The sequence below is a fragment of the Electrona antarctica genome (assembly GCF_951216825.1).
Source record: "Electrona antarctica genome assembly, chromosome: 20".
NCBI lineage: Eukaryota > Metazoa > Chordata > Actinopteri > Myctophiformes > Myctophidae > Electrona > Electrona antarctica.
In genome coordinates, this window is record NC_136801.1 from 23,786,254 (window position 1) to 23,810,323 (window position 24,070).

The 24,070-nt window shown below is 43.1% G+C and overlaps 1 protein-coding gene across 1 annotated transcript in view; it reads left to right on the forward strand.

Moving 5' to 3' along the window:
• Positions 1 to 22,407, forward strand: part of avl9 (AVL9 homolog (S. cerevisiase)) — a 35,777-nt gene extending 13,370 nt beyond the window's left edge. Inside the window, exons 5-18 of the mRNA XM_079490342.1 lie at positions 543 to 632; positions 731 to 797; positions 2,272 to 2,312; positions 2,950 to 2,988; positions 3,256 to 3,325; positions 3,620 to 3,684; positions 4,377 to 4,545; positions 5,331 to 5,629; positions 7,994 to 8,128; positions 8,659 to 8,878; positions 9,893 to 10,010; positions 10,291 to 10,344; positions 18,555 to 18,643; positions 18,987 to 22,407. Coding sequence (XP_079346468.1) covers positions 543 to 632; positions 731 to 797; positions 2,272 to 2,312; positions 2,950 to 2,988; positions 3,256 to 3,325; positions 3,620 to 3,684; positions 4,377 to 4,545; positions 5,331 to 5,629; positions 7,994 to 8,128; positions 8,659 to 8,878; positions 9,893 to 10,010; positions 10,291 to 10,344; positions 18,555 to 18,643; positions 18,987 to 19,117 — 1,587 coding nt within the window. The 3' untranslated portion in view covers positions 19,118 to 22,407. The remainder of the gene's footprint in view (positions 1 to 542; positions 633 to 730; positions 798 to 2,271; positions 2,313 to 2,949; positions 2,989 to 3,255; positions 3,326 to 3,619; positions 3,685 to 4,376; positions 4,546 to 5,330; positions 5,630 to 7,993; positions 8,129 to 8,658; positions 8,879 to 9,892; positions 10,011 to 10,290; positions 10,345 to 18,554; positions 18,644 to 18,986) is intronic.
• The last annotated feature ends 1,663 nt before the right edge of the window (positions 22,408 to 24,070 follow it).

Genomic DNA, 24,070 nt, shown 5'->3' on the forward strand with positions numbered 1-24,070 from the left:
TGATATATATCAGGATGGCTGAGGTTGTGCTCGGTGCCCGGCCACTGCACGACCTCCTCCAGTGTGATATATATCAGGATGGCTGAGGTTGTGCTCGGTGCCCGGCCACTGCACGACCTCCTCCAGTGTGATATTGCTTGTATACTGTACAACAGTTCTGTAACAACAAGCACCGCCTATTTAACACATAATGACATTGTCTGCCGGGCGGGGATTATGATTTGTTTGTTTATTTGAGCATTTGGTTCTGCCAACACAAATAGTTGTCGGACTGGCCAAGCAACACTTAGACATTTCTCTGCACACCACTAGCTTTCTGTCTACATGTTGCGTTACTACTTTATCCACGTGGTTATGTTTATTGTGTAACCGGTGAAATAAAGAGTCAGTCTGTTGACAGTCAGGTTGGTGGCATCACTGGCATGTGTGATTCTGAATCTTGTGACACACACTGAACACACTGGATGGCAAAGTTTAAGCCATGAAGCAAACATAAACATGCACACACACACATAATGACTGTGTTGGTGTTCATTTTGCAGCCTCTATACGGCCTCCTTCAAGCTAAACTCCAGCTCATCACACACGCCTACTTTGAGGAGAAAGACTTCTCTCAGATCTCCATTTTAAAGGTGAGAAGACTGAACCTCATTCTCACATCGTTGGCCCAGATAACGGCATGTTCCTCCTCCTCTGGTCTCACTTCCTGCTTCGTCCTCTGTCTCCGCAGGAACTGTATGACCACATGAACGGCTCCCTGCGGGGCTTGACCCTGGAGGGATCGCAGCTGTACCTAGGTGAACATGGATGCCATTTTGATCTGTCTTTCTACACAGTACACACCAAGGCGAAGAGGCGGTTCATGACCTTTTCTGTCACTTGAAAATGAAAGCGCGGCTCGTTTGCGTTCACAGCCCTCACCGCTTAAGTGGTCACGTGGGTGTGGCCATGTTAATTTAACTTAAGTGGTCACGTGGGTGTGGCCATGTTCATTTAACTTAAGTGGTCACGTGGGTGTGGCCATGTTCATTTAACTTAAGTGGTCACGTGGGTGTGGCCATGTTAATTTAACTTAAGTGGTCACGTGGGTGGGGCCATGTTCATTTAACTTAAAGGACCACTTCACCACTTTTCAACTTCTCTTCCTATAATTGGTCCTAACTAATGTTCATGATAAAATACCAAAAAAAAATTCTACTCAGTCTGTGTCTCATAGGAAGGCTGTGGGCAGTTCAGAAACCCGTCCACAGGTGACATCATCGATGGTGAATCCAAGCTAATAGAAACGGCAGGCTTTCTTTTCCTGAAAAGTTGCAATGCAAAAGTTGAAGCCATCGTTCTCACGATAATACAAATCTAAATATATTTTAAAACAAATCTTGTTTAAAAAAAGGCATTATCTGCCTAATGATGATGTCACTGGTGGACGGGTGTCCGAACTGCCCACAGCCTTCCTATGAGACACAGACTGAGTAAGAAAAAATGGTGGTGTTTTATCATGAACATTAGTGAGGACCAATTATATGAAGAGATGTTGGAAAGTGGTGAAGTGGTACTTTAAGTGGTCACGTGGGTGTGGCCATGTTCATTTTCAGAGCTTGCTTATTTTAATGATCAATCAATCCATTGTGTTCTGGCTTGGGTCGATGGTGCTGATGTTGTAGTATACAATGAACTATTTTATTAATTAATTGTATATTGTAAAATTGCCGACAATGTATCATAATGAAAAATCTATTTTCAAGGTTTTAAAGACAACATACAGTGACATTTTGGTTTACATTGCTTTTTTCTATATTGTTATATTTCAAATACAATTATAGTGTTCTGCCAATTATTTTGGGTCCCACCTGTAATATCCTGATGGACCAGCGATTCCCCACATGTTAGGAATCGATGGTCTACACCAGGGGTTCTCAACCCCTGGTGTAGACCCGGTCGCGAAATAATTTTGGGGGGTCCCCAAAAAAAATAATAATGCAACTGAATGGCTGGAAAAGAGAAATGAAGAGTTTACATAGTACACGCATAAACTTTCCTTAATGATTATATCTGGTTTCTTTATTTATTTATGATGTATTTTCACTATTATTATGGTTATTGTAGCGGCCAATTTGTATTGGTGGTGAGGAGGGGGGCGGGTGGGGGACACGGCCAAAGCATTTCTGGGGGTCCCCAGCCAAAAAGGTTGAGAACCCCTGGTCTACACCACACTGAGTGTGACTGTTGTTGTTGCCCTGTATGTTTGATCTGTTCCATGTCTCTCCCCAGGACTGTCGCCCAGAGATTTAATACTGCACTTTCGACACAAGGTAGAAATATCTCATCATCCGTTTCATTATGTTGAAAGCAGGACAGTTTTGTTGCAGGACGGCAACATTGCATGTTGACTAGAAATTCAACTTTAACCCATTTAGGCCTCATGTCGAAATTAAAAAAAAAAAATTCAAGATCCTGACAGTTTTCTGAAAAACCTTATGTTTCTGTATCTGTGGTGCTCAATATTTCATGTCAAGGACCCCACAAATTATATGTAATATGCCTCCGCCCCCCCATCTGAAAATATGTTGTTCCAAGGACCTCCCCAGAAGCAAAGATTTTAGTTAAAAACGTTCACTCTGTAATAATATATATTCAAAGATTTGAGGCATTTTTCAAAAATAGCAGACCTACAAGCTCGTAGCGCTATGAGCTTGTAGATCTGCTATTTTTCAATAGCTAAAGTATAACGTAACGCTTAAAACACAAAGGGGTTCCCGCCCCAAAATGGGTTAAGGAACACAAAAGTGCAAGTACATTTGCTACTGTAACTGCTATCATATTACAGTTACAGTAACGAGAGCAATGAGTTATTTTTCACCACGTTTGTAGGATAAGTAGCATCGTCCGTATTTGTCAAGTAAGTCTTTTCAGATTATAATATAATCCTCTGCTTTCATTTCCCTCTAGATCCTCATCCTCTTCAAACTCATCCTACTGGAGAAGAAGGTAGGATCGTGTGTGTGTGTGTGTGTGTGTGTGTGTGTGTGTGTGTGTGTGTGTGTGTGTGTGTGTGTGTGTGTGTGTGTGTGTGTGTGTGTGTGTGTGTGTGTGTGTGTGTGTGTGTGTGTGTGTGTGTGTGTGTGTGTGTGTGTGTGTGTGTGTGTGTGTGTGTGTGTGTGTGTGTGTTGCGTGTGTGTGCTGCGTGCGCAAAAAGTGAGAACTGAGCTGAATTGTAAAAAGTGAGAACTGAGTTTCATTTGCATCCCCCCCCAGGTCTTGTTCTATGTGTCTCCAGTCAACAGACTAGTGGGAGCTCTCATGACTGTCTTATCACTGTTCCCAGGTCAGTAGAACCTTCACTCTCTGGTGATGAATGAGTCAGTCTGTCTGTCTGTACTGAGACACAGAGAATATCTTCGCTAATGCAAGTGCAACCAATTCCAACATGATCTGTGTATCAATCGATCGCAGTTCTGCTGGCAAAGATCTTCTTTGACTTTCCGTCTCAACATTGTCAAAAGGAATTCACTCACAGACCTTTTGCGGTGTAGTATTATTACTGCATGTAATACAGTAAGACAGTTTACTATTGCAGCAATAGTAAACAGCGTGGTTCTCTGTGTCTCTGTCTCTCCAGGTATGATAGAACACGGCCTGGCAGACTCGTCCCACTACCGGCCGCGGGGCAGCGTGTCAGAGGAGGTGAGCGCAGAGCTGTCACGGCGCTGGTTTTGGCGTCGGAGATTGGAACATTTAACCCATTTTGACCTGAGATCAGTTTCTAAAAATGTCTTCTACATCCTGACAGTTTTCTGAAAAAGCTATGTTTCTATGTCAGTTGTCAGTCATTTTTCAAAAATAGCAGACCTACAAGCTTGTAGATCTGCTATTTTTCAATAGCTAAAGCATAACATAATGCTAACACCAAAAGGGGTTCCTGCCCAAAATGGGTTAATATCAATAGATATTACATTTCTGCTCGCCTTTTAAAAAACGTGCACAGGGCAGATATGACAAATAACTGAAATATACCAAGAAATTACTAGTATTTTTTATAAATTGAAAATGTATACTTAAAAAAATAGTGGAAATAGCTGAAGTGACGCATTGTAGATCAGCTTTTTTTATGTATGAATTTCTTTCAACATGGACGTGGACAAAAGAGAGAAGTCCGTACACAGCTCTGCTCCACAGTGCTTAATTATTTTAAAAACGCAATGAATGCCAGTGTTTTTTAAATAAATTAAGCACTGTGGTGCAGAGCTGTGTGTGGGTTGCACTGGATGTGCGCAACCCACCCGTTCTAATACTTATGACGATTATGACAAAACAATTTGCGATTATCTCAAATAATGGCGATTTAGACGAATATGTAATAATTGTGACAATCCTAGGTGAGCGTGAGCCTGGCCGACAGCACCACGGGGGCCGAGGAGTTCATCTCCGTCTCCGTCACCGACATCGACGGCGCCCTGGTAGAGCTGGTGGGGGAGGGTGGCGAGGAGACCCTCCGAGGATCGCCAGCAGAGGGCGCGGAGGAGGCCGCTACCACCACAACGCAAGGTTATTATTATAATAGACTGAATCATCGCGACATCACACGACAACCAAAAATGTAGATAACGCCAGCAGCGTTGGGGCGCTGTTATACATTATTTCTGGATGAACAGGATATTGAAAATATTTTTGCTTTGTTCTGAATATGCCACCTAGGTTGAGGGTTTTATATTGAGCATGCATCCATAGACGTTTTAACCAGAAATACCGCTCTACACACAGTTTACAAACATTCTGATCTGTTCTATAGTTTTGAAGTTTTAGTTGGCTTTTGAATTCGGTTTGCTACTTTAGTTTAGTTTATATTGGTTTTAGTATGTGTTTTGAGTGGTATTTGTCAAAGGCGAGATTCAAACATGTCAGAAAAGGTATTATGTCAAAAAGGAATACATTTTCTCTATGATTTTAGTTTTGTAACTCACTCATTAGTCAACTAAAACATTTCTCAATTGTAGTTATTCTGGGGGGGAACCCCTTTTGGTGTTTTAAAGCAATATGTTATACTTTAGCTATTGACATTTTTTGAAAAATCGTGAAAATGTTCCTCAAATCTTTGAATATATATTCTTTCAGAGTGAACATTTTAACTCAAATCTTTGCTTCTGGGGTTCCCTGGAACAACATATTTTCAGATGGGGGGCGGGGGCCAATTACATAATTTTTGGAGTCCTTGACATGAACTATTGAGACCCACTGATATAGAAACATGAGGTTTTTCATGAGGTTTTCATTTTAAAAATTCGACGTCAGGCCTAAATGGGTTAACTACAATAACCTTGCCTCACTCACAGCGCCCATGATGGGGGAGAACAACAGCCACCACCTCAAGCCCCCGTCCTGTGGCTCCCCAGAGTCCTCTGAGAGCGAGTGGGAGACGCTGGACCCCAGCGTCCTGGACTCGGAGGCCCCCGGAGACAAAGAGTCGCCCGAGAGGAGGAGGGAGGAGGGCGAGCACCCGGACCCGTTTGACGGCGGCGAGCAGAGCGTCCCCATCACGGTGCAGCCCCAGTCGGCGGGCGGGGTCGCCCAGGGTCTGGTGTCGGGGTTGGAGGAGGACCAGTATGGCCTGCCCCTCGCTATCTTCACCAAGGTAACGCTCCGCAAAAACAGTACAGTAGTACAGTAGTGCATCCCGTGGATGCAGAGGTCATTGTTGTATTGCGTCCCTTAACTATGTTAGGGTTTGAGGTAGTCTGTCTAATGACAAGTCGGACCAATAGTCTAAACTCAAACCTGTACCCGTCAGGGTGATGTGATCTACAACAAGCTCCAAAGGCATTGCAATGCACCACATTTTATACTAGATCTTGTTAGATCCAGTATTTTTTTAAATGTCTGAAATTGAACAATTTTGGAAAGTTCATGACCAAAATAGGGACGCCAGTTTTAAAGTGGTTTAAGTGCAGCCTCTGTCGTTAATATATCTTCACAATATGTACAGTTCATTGCACACAGTCAAGGCAACTAGAACAACAATAACCCAACCTCCCTCTTATCAAATATAATAATGTACACAACATGACAAGGCAAACGTCTCCAAAGCAAACAGTAACTGCCATCTGTCCGTTCTCTCCTTTACCAGCCAGAGTTATCTACACTGATCTACAAGCTCACAACGTGTCACTCTGCAACGTGTTGTGAGCTTGTAGGTCGGCTGTATTCCCGTGCGCAACCAAGTCTAAATCCGGTGTACGTGTTTTCGTTTATTCTACATTCGCGTTGATAATAAAAAGCCAATGATGTTTTACAGTTTGTTTTCCGTTGCTGGAGGCTCTCTGGTAAGTTTCAGCAATGAGAACATTTTAGTAAATAAATCAAAGCTGAAAATGTGGCCTGGGCCGTGGCTCAGCGGTCCAGGCACCTTGGCTGGTAAAAAAAAATACATAAAGAAATACATTTAAAAAAAAAGCTAAAAATGACAAAATGTCTGAATAATATTCCTCCCCTGACATCGTTAGCCTGGCTAATAAGCCAGACTAATATCACACAACACTGTCGCGGTATATCAGTCTGGGCTGGCTCCACTTGGATTTCATTTCCCGGGGAACATTTTCTCTTTGACGCAATTGGTCAGAGCTACTGTCAGTCAAAAGTCTCAAGCATTGAACGTCACTGTACCAAAGCCCGCCTATATTGCATACCGTGTCCCGATTGGTCCGACCTGTTCTCTGCTGTAGGAAAGAGGCGTGCTACTGAGCCTCGCCAGACCGTAATCCGCTGGTAGGCAACTTTTTTTTGCCAACGGCTGATTCGGTCTGGTTTATTAACCAGGCTATGACATCGTGGCCCAGATCCGTCCAGCTTGGCTGTAAATGGCGAACACTGTCGGAGGTGATAGACAGTGGTAGAAAAAGTACTGAAATGTTTTGCTTAAATGAAAGTATCAATACTGCAATATGGTAATTCTCTGTTACAAGTAAAAGTCTGGAATTCAAACTGTACTTGAGTAATAGTACAAAAGTAGTGGTATCAAAATGTACTTAAAGTACCAAAAGTAAAAGCATAGTTTTCAAATGTATACAAATATTTTTTGAAAATAGACAATCTACAAGCTCAATGCGTCGCATCGTGACACTTTGTGAGTTTTGTATTAATAATCAAAATCTACAGAGTAATTAGCTGTAAACTATTAACTATAGTTTTAAAATAAATGTAGTGGCGTAACAATATTTGGATCCGAGATGTAGTGGAGTAGACGTAAAAGTATTGGACTTTGGAAATGCTCAAGTTAAGTGTACAATTACCTCAAAATTGTACTTGCTTCTTTGGGTACTTACTTAGAAAAGCTCTATATACATTTGAGATATTATTCTTATTCCATAATATAAACATACTCCGTTATGAGAAAGTCCTGTATTCAAAATTTGACTTAAGCAAAAGTACAAACACATTTACATGAAAATATACTTGTAGTACCAAAGTAAAAGTACTACATTTGATTCAACATGTAGTAAAGTAGGGGTATATTTAACCCGTTCTGGGCGGGAACCCCTTTTGGTGTTTTAAGCATTATGTTATGCTTTAGCTGTTGAAAAAATTGATCTACAAGCTCATAGCGCGGCACTCGGTGCCGCGCTATGAACTTGTAGGTCTGCTATTTTTGAAAAATGGTGAAAATGTGGCGCAAATCTTTGAATATATATTCTTTCAGAGTGAACGTTTTTTAACTCAAATCTTTGCTTCTGGGGGGTGTCTGGAACAACATATTTTAAGATGGGGTCGGTGGCCAAATACAGATAATTCTAGGGGATCTTGACATGAAATAGTTTGAGAACCACTGACATAGAAACATAGGTTTTTCAGAAAACTGTCAGACATTTGTAGAATCGTCCTCGGGTCTAAATCAAAACTGGAAATGCTCAAGTAAAGTAAAAGTGCCTCAAGCTAAAGTGCAGCATGTCTTGAGTAAATGCACTTCTGATGGAAGGTGACCTTTGCCCTCTTGTTCTTCCAGGGTTATCTGTGCCTACCCTACATGGCGCTGCAACAGCACCACCTGCTGTCCGATGTGGCGGTGCGCGGCTTCGTCGCTGGGGCCACCAATATCCTCTTCCGGCAACAGAGGCATCTGAGCGACGCCATTGTTGAAGTAAGACTTGTGTGTGTGTGTGTGTGTGTGTGTGTGTGTGTGTGTGTGTGTGTGTGTGTGTGTGTGTGTGTGTGTGTGTGTGTGTGTGTGTGTGTGTGTGTGTGTGTGTGTGTGTGTGTGTGTGTGTGTGTGTGTGTGTGTGTGTGTGTGTGTGTGTGTGTGTGTGTGTGTGTGTGTGTGTGTGTGTGTGTGTGTGTGTGTGTGTACACTGACTATATGCTCTTCATACAATGGGCCTGATTTGCTGTATCAAATATGAGCCGTATGAATTTGGTCGCAAATTGCTTGTAAATGCATCTGTGTCTCCTCAACACATTTCATGCAAACAATATGAGATTGTGTTGTACGTAAGTACTGCAAATCAAGTGCAAAGTGTGTTTGTAGATGATTAGATTGTCTTAACCCATTAAGACCTGAGGCCGATTCTACACATATCTTCTAAATCCGAACAGTTTTCAGAAAAGCTTATGTTTCTATATCAGTGGTTCTCAAAATTGTGTGTGTGCGCGTGCGTGCGTGTTTTCCTGCAGGTGGAGGAAGGTCGCATACAGATCCAGGACCCTGAGCTGCGCAGGATTCTCACTCTGACCACGGCAGACCTGCGCTTTGCCGACTACCTGGTCAAGCACGTCACGGAGAACCGCGAGGACGTGTTCCTGGACGGCACGGGCTGGGAGGGCGGAGACGAGTGGATCAGGGCTCAGTTCACGCTCTACCTGCAGACACTGCTGTCCTCTGCCCTGCAAGAAGGTATGCATTACTTGCTTTAAAGCCATTCTGGGCGGGAACCCCTTATGTGGTGTTTCAGGCGTTATGTTATACTTTAGCTATTGAATAATAGCAGACCTACAAGCTCATGAGCTTGTAGGTCTGCTATTTTTGAAAAATCGTGAAAATGTGGCCCAAATGTTTGAATATATTCTTTCAGAGCGAACATTTTTAACTCAAATCTTTGCTTCTGGGAGGTCCCTGGAACTACATATTTTCAGATGGGGGGGTCGGCGGCCAAATACAGATATTTTTGGGGGTCCTTGACATGAAAATGTTTGAGAACGAATGACATGGAAACATGGGTTTTTCAGAAAACTGTCAGGATTTAGAAGGCATTTGTAGAATCGATCTAAGGTCTAAATGGGTTAAGTTACTTGCTTTAAACCATTTTCCAAATATTTGATTTTGTAACATTTTGAAAATAATCATATCATCATACTATAATTAACCGAATGTCTGAATGTGTGTGTCTGTCACTGTCACTGCCGTAGCTCCTCACTGCCGTAACCAATCACTCCCACTTTTCACACAGGCATTGACCCGTAACCTTTTTCGATTTCACACATTAATGATTAATAATGAATTTATTAGTGAATTAAAAATGCGAAAACGCACCCAGGGCGCAGTACCCCCCGCGGCAAGTATTTCACACCGGGTAAGGGCTAGTAATAATAATAATCCAATTTAACACCGAGGTGCCCACTCTTCCATGGGGTCCTCAGTGTGTAGTATGGTAGGTACTGGTAGCATACAATACCGTCCTTTTTCCAATTTATTATCATGCTACAAACGTCCCGTTACACACGCACGCACGCACGCACACACACACAGACACACACACACACACACACACACACACACACACACACACACACACACACACACAGACACAGACACACGCGTGATCAACTAAGATCGGAGTGAATTAGTTCCACTGCGTGGTAATCAATAACCGTGGCTTGACCCTCTGCTTCCACGCGTCTCTTGTTCCAGATAATGAGAGGCTGATGGCTGATTACGGCGTTCCCTTCGTCACGGCGTGGAAGATTTCGCATAACTACCGCGTGTGGTTCAGCAACAAGCACCCCGCGCTGGCGGAGATCACACCAGGGTAGGTGCTCCACCGTTAGAAACACAATAATATATATATATATATATTTTTTTTTACTACATTTCAAAGACACATATTGAACTTTTGAATCCACTATATTTCCAGGAAGGGAAAAACTGCATTGATGAAATATGAATAAGCCCTATTTCAAGTATAGTGGAAAAATAGCTGATCTACAAGCTCACTATGCATCACATTTCACTATTGTTGCTTTTTGTCCTTTTACTATTTGCTAAATCTGTTTGATAGATTAATTGTTTGATCTGGCCTCTTGTTGCAGACATCCGTTCCAGGGCCAGTATGGTGTTGCTGATGTGAAATTAAGACTATCACAGTGAGTATCATTTTCCAACAACTCAAACTATTTGTTGATTTTGTTCTTCGGGTTCGGAAGCAAAGAATATCATTCTCAATGTTCTTCACTGGGAGCGAGTACAGAAATGCGACGAAAGAAACATTCAAAATGACAGAATTCACGTCATGTACACAAAATGTTGTGGGTAAGACGTCAAAATGGGTTCTTTAGAGCATTGGTTCCCAACCTTTTTATACTGAAGTACCACCTCAGAAAATATGTGGCTCTCCATGTACCACCATAATAACTAATATAACATACAGGAGCTTATACCTGCCTTTTTATTCCATTCCTAAGCCAATAATGCTGCTGCTCTGACAAAACTCTGTCTAATCACTAATCAGCACAACTGATGATATTTCTAATGCGATTAATCCGTTCTCAAATCTTCTAATAACGGCTAGGTGTGCTGTCATGCTCATTTCAACACTGGATAGCCTAGCTATTTCAGCCAATTGCTTGGTCAGAAGAACTACCTGTAGTAATATAAATATTTCATTCCACTTTTGTCTTTTTTTTCTCCTTTTGTGGGGCGACTCCTCTGTGTACCACTAGAGAGGGGCTCAAGTACCACCAGTGGTTGGGAACCTCTGCTTTAGACCAGTGCTTCTCAAAGTGGGGACCCCCAGGGGTCCTTGAGAGGGCTCCAGAACCTCTGCTTTAGACCAGTGCTTCTCAAAGTGGGGACCCCCAGGGGTCCTTGAGAGGTTGGGAACCTCTGCTTTAGACCAGTGCTTCTCAAAGTGGGGACCCCCAGGGGTCCTTGAGAGGGCTCCAGAACCTCTGCTTTAGACCAGTGCTTCTCAAAGTGGGGACCCCCAGGGGTCCTTGAGAGGGCTCCAGAACCTCTGCTTTAGACCAGTGCTTCTCAAAGTGGGGACCCCCAGGGGTCCTTGAGAGGGCTCCAGAACCTCTGCTTTAGACCAGTGCTTCTCAAAGTGGGGACCCCCAGGGGTCCTTGAGAGGTTGGGAACCTCTGCTTTAGACCAGTGCTTCTCAAAGTGGGGACCCCCAGGGGTCCTTGAGAGGGCTCCAGAACCTCTGCTTTAGACCAGTGCTTCTCAAAGTGGGGACCCCCAGGGGTCCTTGAGAGGTTGGGAACCTCTGCTTTAGACCAGTGCTTCTCAAAGTGGGGACCCCCAGGGGTCCTTGAGAGGGCTCCAGAACCTCTGCTTTAGACCAGTGCTTCTCAAAGTGGGGACCCCCAGGGGTCCTTGAGAGGGCTCCAGGAGCTCTGCTTTAGACCAGTGCTTCTCAAAGTGGGGACCCCCAGGGGTCCTTGAGAGGGCTCCAGAACCTCTGCTTTAGACCAGTGCTTCTCAAAGTGGGGACCCCCAGGGGTCCTTGAGAGGTTGGGAACCTCTGCTTTAGACCAGTGCTTCTTAAAGTGGGGACCCCCAGGGGTCCTTGAGAGGGCTCCAGGAGCTCTGCTTTAGACCAGTGCTTCTCAAAGTGGGGACCCCCAGGGGTCCTTGAGAGGGCTCCAGGAGCTCCCGAGCTAAATGATTCATAGTCGGGAACCAAATGGAATCTTACAGGTCTGTACAACCCCAATAACTCCCAGAGTTATTATGAGGGTTGGATACGAATCTGGGGGTCCTTGAAATGAAACCATTTGAGAACCACTGCTTTAACCCATTTTGGCCTGACGTCAAAATAAAAAGTCTTCTAAATCCTGACAGTTTTCTGAAATACCTAATGTTTTTATATCAGTGGTGATCAATATTTCATGTCAAGGACCCCAAAAATGTAATTGGCCGCTGACCCCCATCTGAAAATATGTTGTTCCAGGGACCCCCCCAGAAGCAACGATTTGAGTTAAAAACGTTCCCTCTGAAAGAATATATATTCAAAGATTTGCGCTACATTTTCACGATTTTTCAAAAATAGCTAAAGTACATACAGTATATAAAACACCAAAAGGGGTTCCCGCCCAAAATGTGTTAAAGAACTATCTCTTCTCATGACCCAAAGTATCACCCTATCTCTTCTCATGACCCAAAGACAGAGAAGTTACCCACCAAAACAAGTCCATTGCTTCCCCCTGGTGGTGATTTAAAACATTAGTTAGACAGATTGACAGACAGACCAGACCCGTAGTAATAATTCAGCAAAACAAGTACAGCATTAGATTACTAAAATGTGACTAAAAACCGAAATTACATTTTATTCAATAGACTAAACTAAATCAGAATTTGCTGTCTAAATCAAGACTGAAGCTGAATTTTGGAGGAAACAAGGTCAGATGCTCCTTCTGGTGTTATGCACTCACTCTAGAAAAGTGGTTTGATAATGAATGAATTGCATTTTTATAGTGCTTTTCCAAGTGCTCAAAGCGCTTTACAATGGTTCATTCATTCATACATTGGGAGGTGAAGCGGCGAACATTCGACGCCAGCGTCCTCACTTCCCACATTCACACACCAATGGTGGCAAGCTCACACCGACCGACTCATTGGAGGCAATGTAGGGTTCAGTGTCTTGCCCAAGGACACTTCGACATGTAGACAGGAGGAGCCGGGATTCGAACCGCCGACCCAGGGATCATTGGACGACCTGCTCTACCTCCTGAGCCACAGCCGCCGTTTGATGGATATCTGGGCAGTGATCACCGACAGAGTTTCTACACAGCCTGTTTATTTACTATAGTCCTAATAGACCCCACAAAACGCTGCTGCTCGTATCGTCACCAGAACCCCTGTCATCAGTCACATCACCCCTGTACTTCACCAACTCCACTGGCTCCCCATCAAATACCGCATCGACTTCAAGATCCTTCTCCATACCTTCAAGGCCATCCATAATCTCGCCCCCCCATACCTGGCTGACCTTGTCCATGTCAACATCCCCACCCGGTCTCTTAGGTCTGCCTCCTCAATCACCCTGAAAGTTCTCCCAGCCCGTCTCTCCACCATGGGGTCAAGAGCCTTCAGCCGCTCTGCCCCCCACCTCTGGAACTCCCTCCCCCTGACATCAGAAACATGGACTCTATCACCATATTCCAAACTCACCTCACCTGTTTAGGCAGGCATATGGCTGACCTCTGCTGCAAGCTGTGCCCTAGTTTTGTTTTGCTTTTAACTGTGTTTTGTATCAACTGTTTTTAACCTGTACGGCGACCTTGAGTGCCCTGAAAGGCGCCTTATAAATAAAATGTATTATTATTATTATTAAAAGATCACAGGATCTATTGAATGTGAAGGTAGCCTACTGGGGGGAAGCCACACTGTGTGTCATAGGCTCAATATGTCAGTTTAACACATTCAGTAGATCCTGTGATCTTTTGTGGCCAGATGTAATGTATTGGGGTCTAGTAGGACTATAGTAAATAATAAAAAAATAAATTGCTATAAAATTTTGTAAAGAAATACATATTTAGCCCCATGCTCGAAAACGTCTAAATCCCTAAAACAAAAAAAAGGAGCAAATGAAAAATAAATTACACTCGCCTTTTTCCTTTCTCTAATAACAACCTAAAACATGAACTTTGGTTGAAAACTAAAGTTGTCCTTTAAGAACACAAGCGATGCGTTTTTAACAGAATTGAGTTGTTACTTCATATGGTTTGGAGAGTTGGTAACCAAATGGACCCTTATATAGATCTATAACTCTTGAGAGCGTGAAATGAACCCTTACGGGTTCATTTTTCGCTCCCAAGAGTGTTATTATTGATCAACGTTTCGAGCTTGTGTAAATGGCACTTCCCAAGTTCCAATGCTTCTCATACAAGGAAATCACTTTGGCGTTTCCATATTCGAGTTAATGCCTGAACAACTCTACTCTGTTATGTTAAAAACGTATCGCTTGTCTAATGTCAATCATACGAAGGGCCTTGCGTTAAAATACGAAGTAACAACTCTATTCTGTTAAAAACGCATTGCTTGTGTTCTTAACCCATTTAGGCCTGACGTCGAAATAAAAAAAATGTGTCTAAATTCTGACGGTTTTCTGAAATACCTCATGTTTCTATATCAGTGGTGCTCAATATTTCATGTCGAGGACCCCAAAAATGATATATGTAATTGGCCTCCGACCCCCATCTGAAAATATGTTGTTCCAGGAACCCCCCAGAAGCAAAGATTTGAGTTAACGTTTGTTCTGAGAAAATATATATTCCAAATTTGCGCCACATTTTCAAACTTGTGACTTTTCAAAAATAGCTAAATTATAACAATGTTTAAAACACCAAAAGGGGTTCCCGCCCCAAAATGGGTTAACAGCGGTGCCTGCCTGGCGCTCAGGCTCAGCCTGTCACTCAAGACGGCCGTAGGCGACCTTGTTGGATGCCACGCATCCTTCTTCCTTCTTTTGCGGTCTGGTCTATAATCAAGCGTCCATCCCCCGTCCGTCCACGATGAGTGTCCCCAGTCCTGACTGTGTCACTTCTAGTGTTTCTACACCACCACGCTCGTGTGTGTGTGTGTGTGTGTGTGTGTGTGTGTGTGTGTGTGTGTGTGTGTGTGTGTGTGTGTGTGTGTGTGTGTGTGTGTGTGTGTGTGTGTGTGTGTGTGTGTGTGTGTGTGTGTGTGTGTGTGTGTGTGTGTGTGTGTGTGTGTGTGTGTGTGGAGACAAACTTCGCGGAGACACTTGCAGCATCTCATGTTTCCTCTCCGCTATTATGTAACACGGCCTTGGTGAACTGTATCGTAACACCTTCGTAAACAAACAAACAGGCCGAGCGTTGTTAAAAATCCTCCCTCCCATTCTCACATACACACAGTCACACACACACACGGGGGAAGGCTGTTTTATATGAGGCTGAATATGACCTGTATTCCAAGTGAATAGTGTTATCAGAGAGATGCAGGTAGGGCAGGAAAGTAACACTTTCACCAGTTTAGCTGCCAACTGGGCTTGTTGTTTTTGAGGGAGAGTGGGCGGGTCTTGGTGTTGATTGACATGGAGCGTAGCGATGCAAAAAACAGTGTTTGTTGCAATAGTTGGTAAGCAGGGCAAATAAAGATGAAAAGAATGGTCTGAACGTTGTTCTTCGAATTGTTGACCGTCCCCAGTTGCGATCTACAGTGCACGTGACCTTGTAGATCGGCCATTTTCACTGTTTTGGGTCCCGGGGAGACATTAAATTCCTCCTTTGGGGCTCGAGCTAAGAGGTTTGGTTAAGCGCAGCTGTAAATCACCTTGAGCAATTGAAGAAGAATTCATAGGTTTCTTTTATTTAATGTTGTTTTTTGTTCTCATAAAATGCATTCTAAAGCCCTAACTTTGACCCCCCAAAAGAATCATATTTGAACTGGGGACCCCCCAAAATAATCATATTTGAACTGGGGACCCCCCAAAAGAATCATATTTGAACTGAGGACCCCCCAAAAGAATCATATTTGAACTGAGGACCCCCCAAAACAATCATAGTTGAACTAGGGACCCTCAAAAGAATCATATTTGAACTGGGGACCCCCCAAAAGAATCATAGTTGAACTGAGGACCCCCCAAAAGAATCATATTTGAACTGGGGACCTCCCAAAATAATCATATTTGAACTGAGGACCCCCCAAAATAATCATATTTGAACTGGGGACCCCCCAAAAGAATCATATTTGAACTGGGGACCCCCCAAAAGAATCATAGTTGAACTGGGGACCCCCCAAAAGAATCATAGTTGAACTGGGGACCCCCCCAAAAGAATCATATTTGAATTGGGGACCACCCAAAATAATCATAATTGAACTGGGGACCCCCCAAAAGAATCATAGTTGAACTGGGGACCCCCCAAAAGAATCATAGTTGAACTGGGGACCCCCCCAAAAGAATCATATTTGAATTGGGGACCCCCCTAAAGAATCATAGTTGAACTGGGGACCCCCCAAAAGAATCATAGTTGAACTGGGGACCCCCCAAAAGAATCATAGTTGAACTGGGGACCCCCCAAAAGAATCATAGTTGAACTGGGGACCCCCCACCCTGACAAGCACTTGGAATTGTAAAACCCCCAGCAGTGGTTCTCAAACTTTTTCAAGTCAGACCCCCAAATGTATGTGATGCATTTGGCCACGGACCCCCATCTGAAAAGATCTTGTCCCAGGGACCCCAGTAGAGAATATTTATGTTTAAAAAATCACACTCGTGTGAAGTGAGGGGCACCTGGTAATGTTTGTTGGTTAAAAGTGCTCTAAACAAACATTAAAAGTCCATAGACTTGGCTGCCATGTGACGTAATTTCAAAAGCCAGACGTTAGAGGGGGCTTGTGCGACGCCTCTAAAATAAACACCCCATTTGAGAGCCACCGGTACGGCATAGAGAGGAGGAGATAAAGTTTGGGAATAAACCTGTCGTAGGTAAGGTGGGGTGTGTGTGTGTGTGTGTGTGTGGGGGGGGGGGGGGGGGTGATGTGTTGTGTGACCTGGCCGTGTGAGTCAGAGATGCCACACTGGCACACAGTCACCATGCCAGCCCCAGGTCAGTCAGTCCATCACTGTGACAATGTGTAGGCCTTGCTTGATCGCAATTATTTTAGATAATCAGAACTTGTTTTTGCATAGACGCCTACAAGCTCTATCTAATATCTACAAGCTTATAGATCGGCTATTTCTAGTATACAGTTCTTAAATATGTCAGTCACTTCTTTGCATATTTTAAGTTATTTATTTGTTTCTGTGCATTGAATCTACGTATACTATGAGAGTATGTATGAACTGGAACACAAAATAGGTATGCCACCTACACTTTTGCACAGAGGCCATTGCCCAAAGCCCGACCTCCCACCCAGAACAACACATTCCACAGTCATAAAGGAATCCCATTCAGCATAGGGTTACGGCGGGCCAGTCACACACCCAATGTTATTTTCAGATGAACAATCATGGGTCCATTATGAGCCAAAGCAGGTTGGCAGTCGCCGGTGGAAAGGGTGCAGGCGCTGCCAACAGCAGCGGGGCACAACAACAACAACAGAGCAGCTTTGACTGACAGGTCTCTCTGTGCATGCCATCTGGCTGTCTCATGTCCGTAGACAGACAGACAGGATGTTTTAGACAGCGTCTCGCTGAAGGTGGGGTCACCAGAGATGTGTGTTGTTGACACATCCAGCCCCCGATAAACATTGATGTCCGCTGATGTAGTTGGTTTAATGCGTGAGATCAAGGCAGGATCAGCATCGTCTCCGTGTCTCTCCTACGCCGTCTCCCTCTCAGCTTTACGAGGAACAAATGGCCCCTCGTAAATAATCTCTACTGTCTGTCGCTCTCATAAATTATCTCCTCAGCTCAGCTGTATGAAGCTGTATCAGCTGAAATGTAGTCCCCTGGCTGCTACTCTTTCCGTTCTGGTCCCAGATCAGCTGATCTGTAAATATAACACTTGTGGCAGCTACTTTCAGCAAAAGTACGTATTGTCTATTTCCTAGGATGGATAGAAAATGTCCAGCAGCCAGTGTTTGTGTGGCCTGATTTATACTTACAGTAGTTGAACACAGGTATCGCTTACCGAAAATGTCCGATATACAAGCTCTCAACTGTTGTAAGATTGACCGTTTTTATGCGCTTTAACCCATTTAGGCCTGACATCGAAAAGAAAAAAAATCTGAAAAACCTCATGTTTCTATATTAGTGGTGCTCAATATTTCATGTCAAGGACCCCAAAAATGATATGTAATTGGCCACCGACCCCCATCTGAAAATATGTTGTTCCAGGGACCTCCCCAGAAGCAAAGATATGAGTTAAAAACGTTCGCTCTGAAAGAATATATATTCAAAGATTTGTGCCCGCATTTTCACAAAAATAGCAGACCTACAAGCTCGTAGCGTGCCACTCGGTGTCGCGCTATGAGCTTGTAGATCTGCTATTTTTCAATAGCTAAATTATAACAATGTTTAAAACACCAAAAGGGGTTCCCGCCCCAAAATGGGTTAAGATAATTTCTTAACAATAAAAAACAAGTACATAAAATAGGAATGACTGTGCTATACCTTCTTTTTATTCTTTTATACTAAATGGAGTGTATTTGTTGTGGGGTGGTGGTGGTCCTTGAGGTTTGTTCAAACATCTGCTAGTGGTCCAGACCAGAGCTCAAAAAAGGTTGAGAACCACTGGTTTAGAGACATCTCTAGAGGACTGCTTAGTGTTACGACTGCTAATGGAAGCATTAGCTACAACAAGTATAATGTTGTAAATCGCGATAATGTCCCTCGAAGCAGTGACGTCATTCTGTTTTTTTTTTTGTTTTTTTTTAAAGCTCTATGCAGAACAGCGAGCGAGGAAAGAAGCTGGGCAACGCCATGATGACCACCAGTCGTAGCATGGTTCAGACCGGGAAGGTAGTCGGTAAGCATCTAACAGCGTCTGTCTCTTAGGCATCGTTTAAGCCTGAGTCGCACATAGTTTTGGGTGGGTTTTGCACACCGAAAAGGTGAAAATAGCTGATTTACAAACTCACAACACGTTGCAATGCGACACGTGGTGACTTTGTAGATCAGCTATTTTTCACTGGCCTCAATCCGTCTATTTGTAGATCTCTCCAGTAATTTGGTTATAGACATGATGTTATTTAGTAGTTTTTCTTTCACAAAATGGAAGAACTGTATCAATTCTGATGTTTTTTCAGTGCGCCCATTACCTCTTTTAGACGTTCTCGTTCTTGTCTTGTCTCCCTCCTTACCGCTCACAGGTCAGTCGGTGGGCGGGGCTCTGACCAGCGCCAAGTCTGCCATGTCATCCTGGTTTTCCACGCTGGCCCAGCCGCCAGCCGTCACCGCCTCCCCCTCCGCTGAACAACTGGACACCGAAACCCAGCCTTGACCATCCCATCTCTCCCCCACCCCCCCACCATCACCCTGAGAAACCCGTCCAAACCGGCCCCTCTCCTCCTCCGGTTATATCCACCCTTCCTCCTCCTGGCCCCTGCCTTTCGCTCCTGACACGATGCTGGGATGGTTTTGGTGTTGGGTGACCCCAAACACGGTTTATATGAAGGATCGACCCCCCCCCCCCAAAGGCCCAAACCAAACAACACGTGGGCTGAAAGCGGTATTCTCTCACAATCAGAAAAGGAACAACACTTCCGTATCCTGCCGCCCTGAAATGTTGAAAACCATCAGCGACATCTTTTGGTTGACATCTAAAAAAAAAACACACTGGTCCTTTTGTGGGAAGGTGTTCCATCAAAGATCTTTAGTGGATTCCTCCTAACCCTCCGTCCTTGGGGAGGTCAGTGCTGATGGCGCGTCACACCGCTGATCACAGATCTGTGCGGCGAGAAGCGGCTGCGATGTTTTAAAAACCATGTCTGCAAAGAAAGGCTTCTGGAGCAGCCGTCAGTCACTGGTTCACAGTTCAAACGCGATATCGCCGGACGTGCTCCGATCACACACGATCACTACTGCCCATGGGGTCGTTCTCTTCTCAGTTCGCGACACGGTTTTGCAGTTTGTGTACTTCGGTAGTGCACCGCTGTGTTCAAAACATTATGTAAATTCCAGCATTTTCTATGTGTTGGTGTTGAGCCCTTGGAGTACTATAGATGGATAGGAGGACTTGAACTGAACTGGGATATGTTCACAATCTACATTCACAGCTACTAGTACTAGGCATCTAGCCATTCCGACCAACTGTGATTTACACTGAGAGAGCCGATAGCGAGGAGGAACATTGTCTTGTTCAAGGGCACTTTTGATGAGACATGGTGGCTGTGTTCTGGGACTTGAACTTGTGACCTGTCTGTTATGGGGCAGACCTTCTAATTATGACATCATACTGCGTGCCCCCACCCTACTTAGCTCAAATGTCAGCAGTAACATTGGGGCTCTCACATCATTTTGGTTAGTCATATTAATTCCGACAGCCGTAATGTTTTAATTCTCAAAACGTATTCTCCCCCATACAACAGTGTTGTTCGCCGAAAATAGCTACAAGCTTGCAACGCATAGCAACTCACATTCATGACGCGTTGTGAGATTGTAGGTTACACGACACCGTTGTACGACAAAGATTAAATCAGCTTAAATGCTTCCGTCTCACTGCAAATCTTTAGTCTGTCATGGGCATTCATTACATAGTAGTAACAGCTAAGCAGTCTTTGGTTTGATCAAATTTCAGGTAAAGGGATTTTTTTCCCCTGGAGTTTTACCTGACTCGATTTGCGATTTACATTTTTCACTAAGTCAAAAACAAGTGCAATGGTTTTTCATACATTTTCCTTTCAAATGTACCCTAAAGAATGTGCCCAGTTTGGTAGAGTTTGGCTCCATATTATCGTCAGAAGTTAATATTCATGGCAGATCTGGTAGTGCGTTTGACAGGTTCTAGTACCACTGACCACTGCTGTGATCAAAGCTCAAATTATGGCACACTCAAGTTCCACAGTACAAAAGTTAAGTATTCCTACAACTAAATGTTAGGATTGTAAACACATTTGAATGCTGATATGTCCGCTTTTATAATGGTATGGAATTATTATTGATGAAAGGAATTATTACTACATAATATAATATCTATAGCTATAGCTATAATATACTAAAGTTTTCTCAATTATTGATGGATCGGATCGGCAATCAAAAGTGCAGTGCAAGGTGTTCTGGCAGAGTTTGCGGACAAAGATTACTTTAACTGGGGAATAGTGTGTCAGGATTTCTCGTTGGTCACGGTTGAGGACCACATGGCGCTTAGCCACTCTTTCAAATGAACAAATCTGTTTTTCCAGCATGCATTTTGGACGAGGTGTTCAGTCATCCCTCAGAATACTACTGTATACGATTGCCTTGGGAGATATTTAATGACAAGGAGAAAAAAATGCTGAAGGTAGCTTATGTATCAGGTAACTTATTTATTTGTTGTGTATAGTTTTAACTCGTATATATATATAGTCCTTGGAACACTGGAACAAGTCCTCTGTTGGACCACTTGTGTGTTCACACCCAACCAGCCACCGTTCTCTTTCTCCGTACCTACATTATGCTGTATCATTTCTGTGTACTCATATCTCGTGTGATTCTCACATCGAGGTGCTTACTGGAAACTCTTTCCTTCTCCAACTTCCTTTTTTATATTTTTACGGTTCTATTTGAAGTGTTGAATAAAGTCACCGTCATACGTTGCTGCCACGTGGCGGTGTCTCGTGTCGCAAAATGGCAGACCGACAAGCTCACATGTTACATCCACGACATGTTTTTTGAGCTTGTGCGTCTGTTATTTTCCTCGTGCGACACCATCATGCGATGGAACATAAATTAGGCTAAAAGCATGCTCTGTCTACTCTAAACCATGGTTACAGCAGCTGTGGTGCAGTGGCTTTTTTTTTTTTTTTTTTGCTTTTGAGCTAGAATCTGGTCGTTACTATTTGTTGGGCCTGATGACAATATTAATAACACGCTTAGATATCATTGATATATCCGATCAAAAACACTGTATAAACAAATGTTTTTTGCTCTGATCCATCCAATGTGGTTATTAAACACATGTAATGGAGGAGGCTGGATATTTTACAGTGTGAAACTAAACTTTAACATCAGTGCTCTGTAACGATAAAACTACACTGGGAATTTAATGATATTAAAAAACTTTTAATAGGAAAATACAACTCAAACAATTTCTCAATTACCCCAAGCAACCTTTTCCGCATTATGTAAAATGTAATAAATATATATCACATCACAGACCACATAATACGCCATTACCATATGTCCCACCTATACTGTATGTCACCAATTATAGGTGGTATTCTAAATATATTCAATATTCGGTATTTGATATTTTTTTACATGTGTGATCGTTTTTCTTTAAATTTTTTCATGCTTTGTCTTCAGCCTAATTTATACTCTGTTGTATGACGGTGTCGTGCACCAAAAATAGCTGACCTACAGCTATTTCTGACTCGCTGACTGTATGTTGCTCAAGTAAGGCTCATTACGATGAGGATTTTGATTGTTCCAAGCTAGTTTTCTCCTCTTTTTTTTTCTTCCAAAATGTTTTCTTTTGTTTTGTTGTCAACTGACATTATAATGTTTTAAATGTGTATTTAAAAAGAAAAAGACGTACAATGTTTTGTAAAATTGTGAATTTAAATTCACAAAATAAATATTTTCTTGACAGATTCTTTTAAAGCATTTGAGAAGAAAGTGATATCACACTATTGCTGCAGAAAATAAAATGCATTTAAAAACTATAACAACGTACTGAGACTCTGTATTCGTCCACAATTGTGTCGCTGGGAGCTTGTTGTTGTCAGGAGGATCAATGTTGCCAGATTGTGTGAGAGAAATAAGCAGCCAGGTCTATGAAAACAAGCCCAAAGGAAGTGACTATAGGCTGCTTGATTGATTGATTGAAATATTTATTAACAGTTTGCAGAATTACAGTACATTTCAAGCACAAACTCAATACAAAGACTTAACTGTGTGGATGACCCAATTAAGCATTACACTTGTTTACAAGAGGGTCCACCTTGTTCAATTCATCAATGCTACATTCATCACGCTACATGAACACGTTAAACCCATATCGGCAATTTGAAAATAGCTGATCTACAAGCTCACAACGTGTCACAGTGCGATGTTGTGAATTTGTAGATCTGCTATTTTCAAAAAAATATCTGAAAAAAGTGACGAAGTGGAATATTTTTGGAACATTTTAACAACTCCAATCTTTGGAGGGGTCGGGGGCCTGGACACAACCAGGGGTCTTCAAAATTTTTCAGTGCAATGAATACCCCCACTACGTTGATTTTTTTACTGAAAAAAGTGACGAAGTGGAATATTTTTGGAACATTTTAACAACTCCAATCTTTGGAGGGGTCGGGGGCCTGGACACAAAATAATAAATGTTTTTAGATGTACGGTCTTTGGACATACATTCATCTTGACATGAAAATGTGTGAGAATCATCATCAACAACATTAGGAAACGAGCCCAAATACGCAACTACACTTTAGAAACTAGCCCAAAAAAATGCTACCCGCAACTACCAATATTTACAAGCAACTTTACAGAACAATAAGCCCAAACTATGTTGCTTATAATAAGCAGACAAGGCAACACTGAGGAGGATGTGTGTTTAAAATGTAGGTCAGTCCAACAAAGAGCTGGGGAGGGACTGTGGTTGGTGGTAGCACATGGCCAGACAAAAACACACCCACGTGCTGCTCAACACACACACAATGCTGCAGCATCATTGGGACACATGAACCGAGAGACCTCTGAAATGACTTTCAGACTTTTTTTTCAGTAGCCCCCACAGCCCCCTGGAGTGGATGGAGTGGTGGTCTCCATGCAGTTTCTTACACCTACTGCGTCTGACGGAATGTCGGACTCGTAACCACTTCCACCAGGGGTCTTCAACATTTTTCAGGGCAATGAATGACCCCCACTGCGTTGATTGTACTGTATACAATTGTGTTGCAGAGCAAACTTGATTTCATAGATGGCTTCCTCATTGACTATCATCCGGGTTGTGTAAATTCATCTTTTTTGTTTTGTTTATTTCAGACATTTAAACCCTCAAAACTTAGTAAACTTGACCTTTGGCTATGTACTTGCTTTGTTTCTTTTCAAACCTTAGCTCAAAATACCTCACATCGCGAGGCATTGTGAGCTTGTAGATCTGGTATTTCGGCTAATGTTCTCAGCATCAGCTGCAGGGGTCAATAGAGCTTCGCAGTCTCGCCCCCTTTCAGAACGACGAATGGCCCAGGAAATAATCAAGTGACTACTTGGCCAGTAGTCACTTGAGTGGCAGCGACCGGCAGCGACGCAGTTTTAC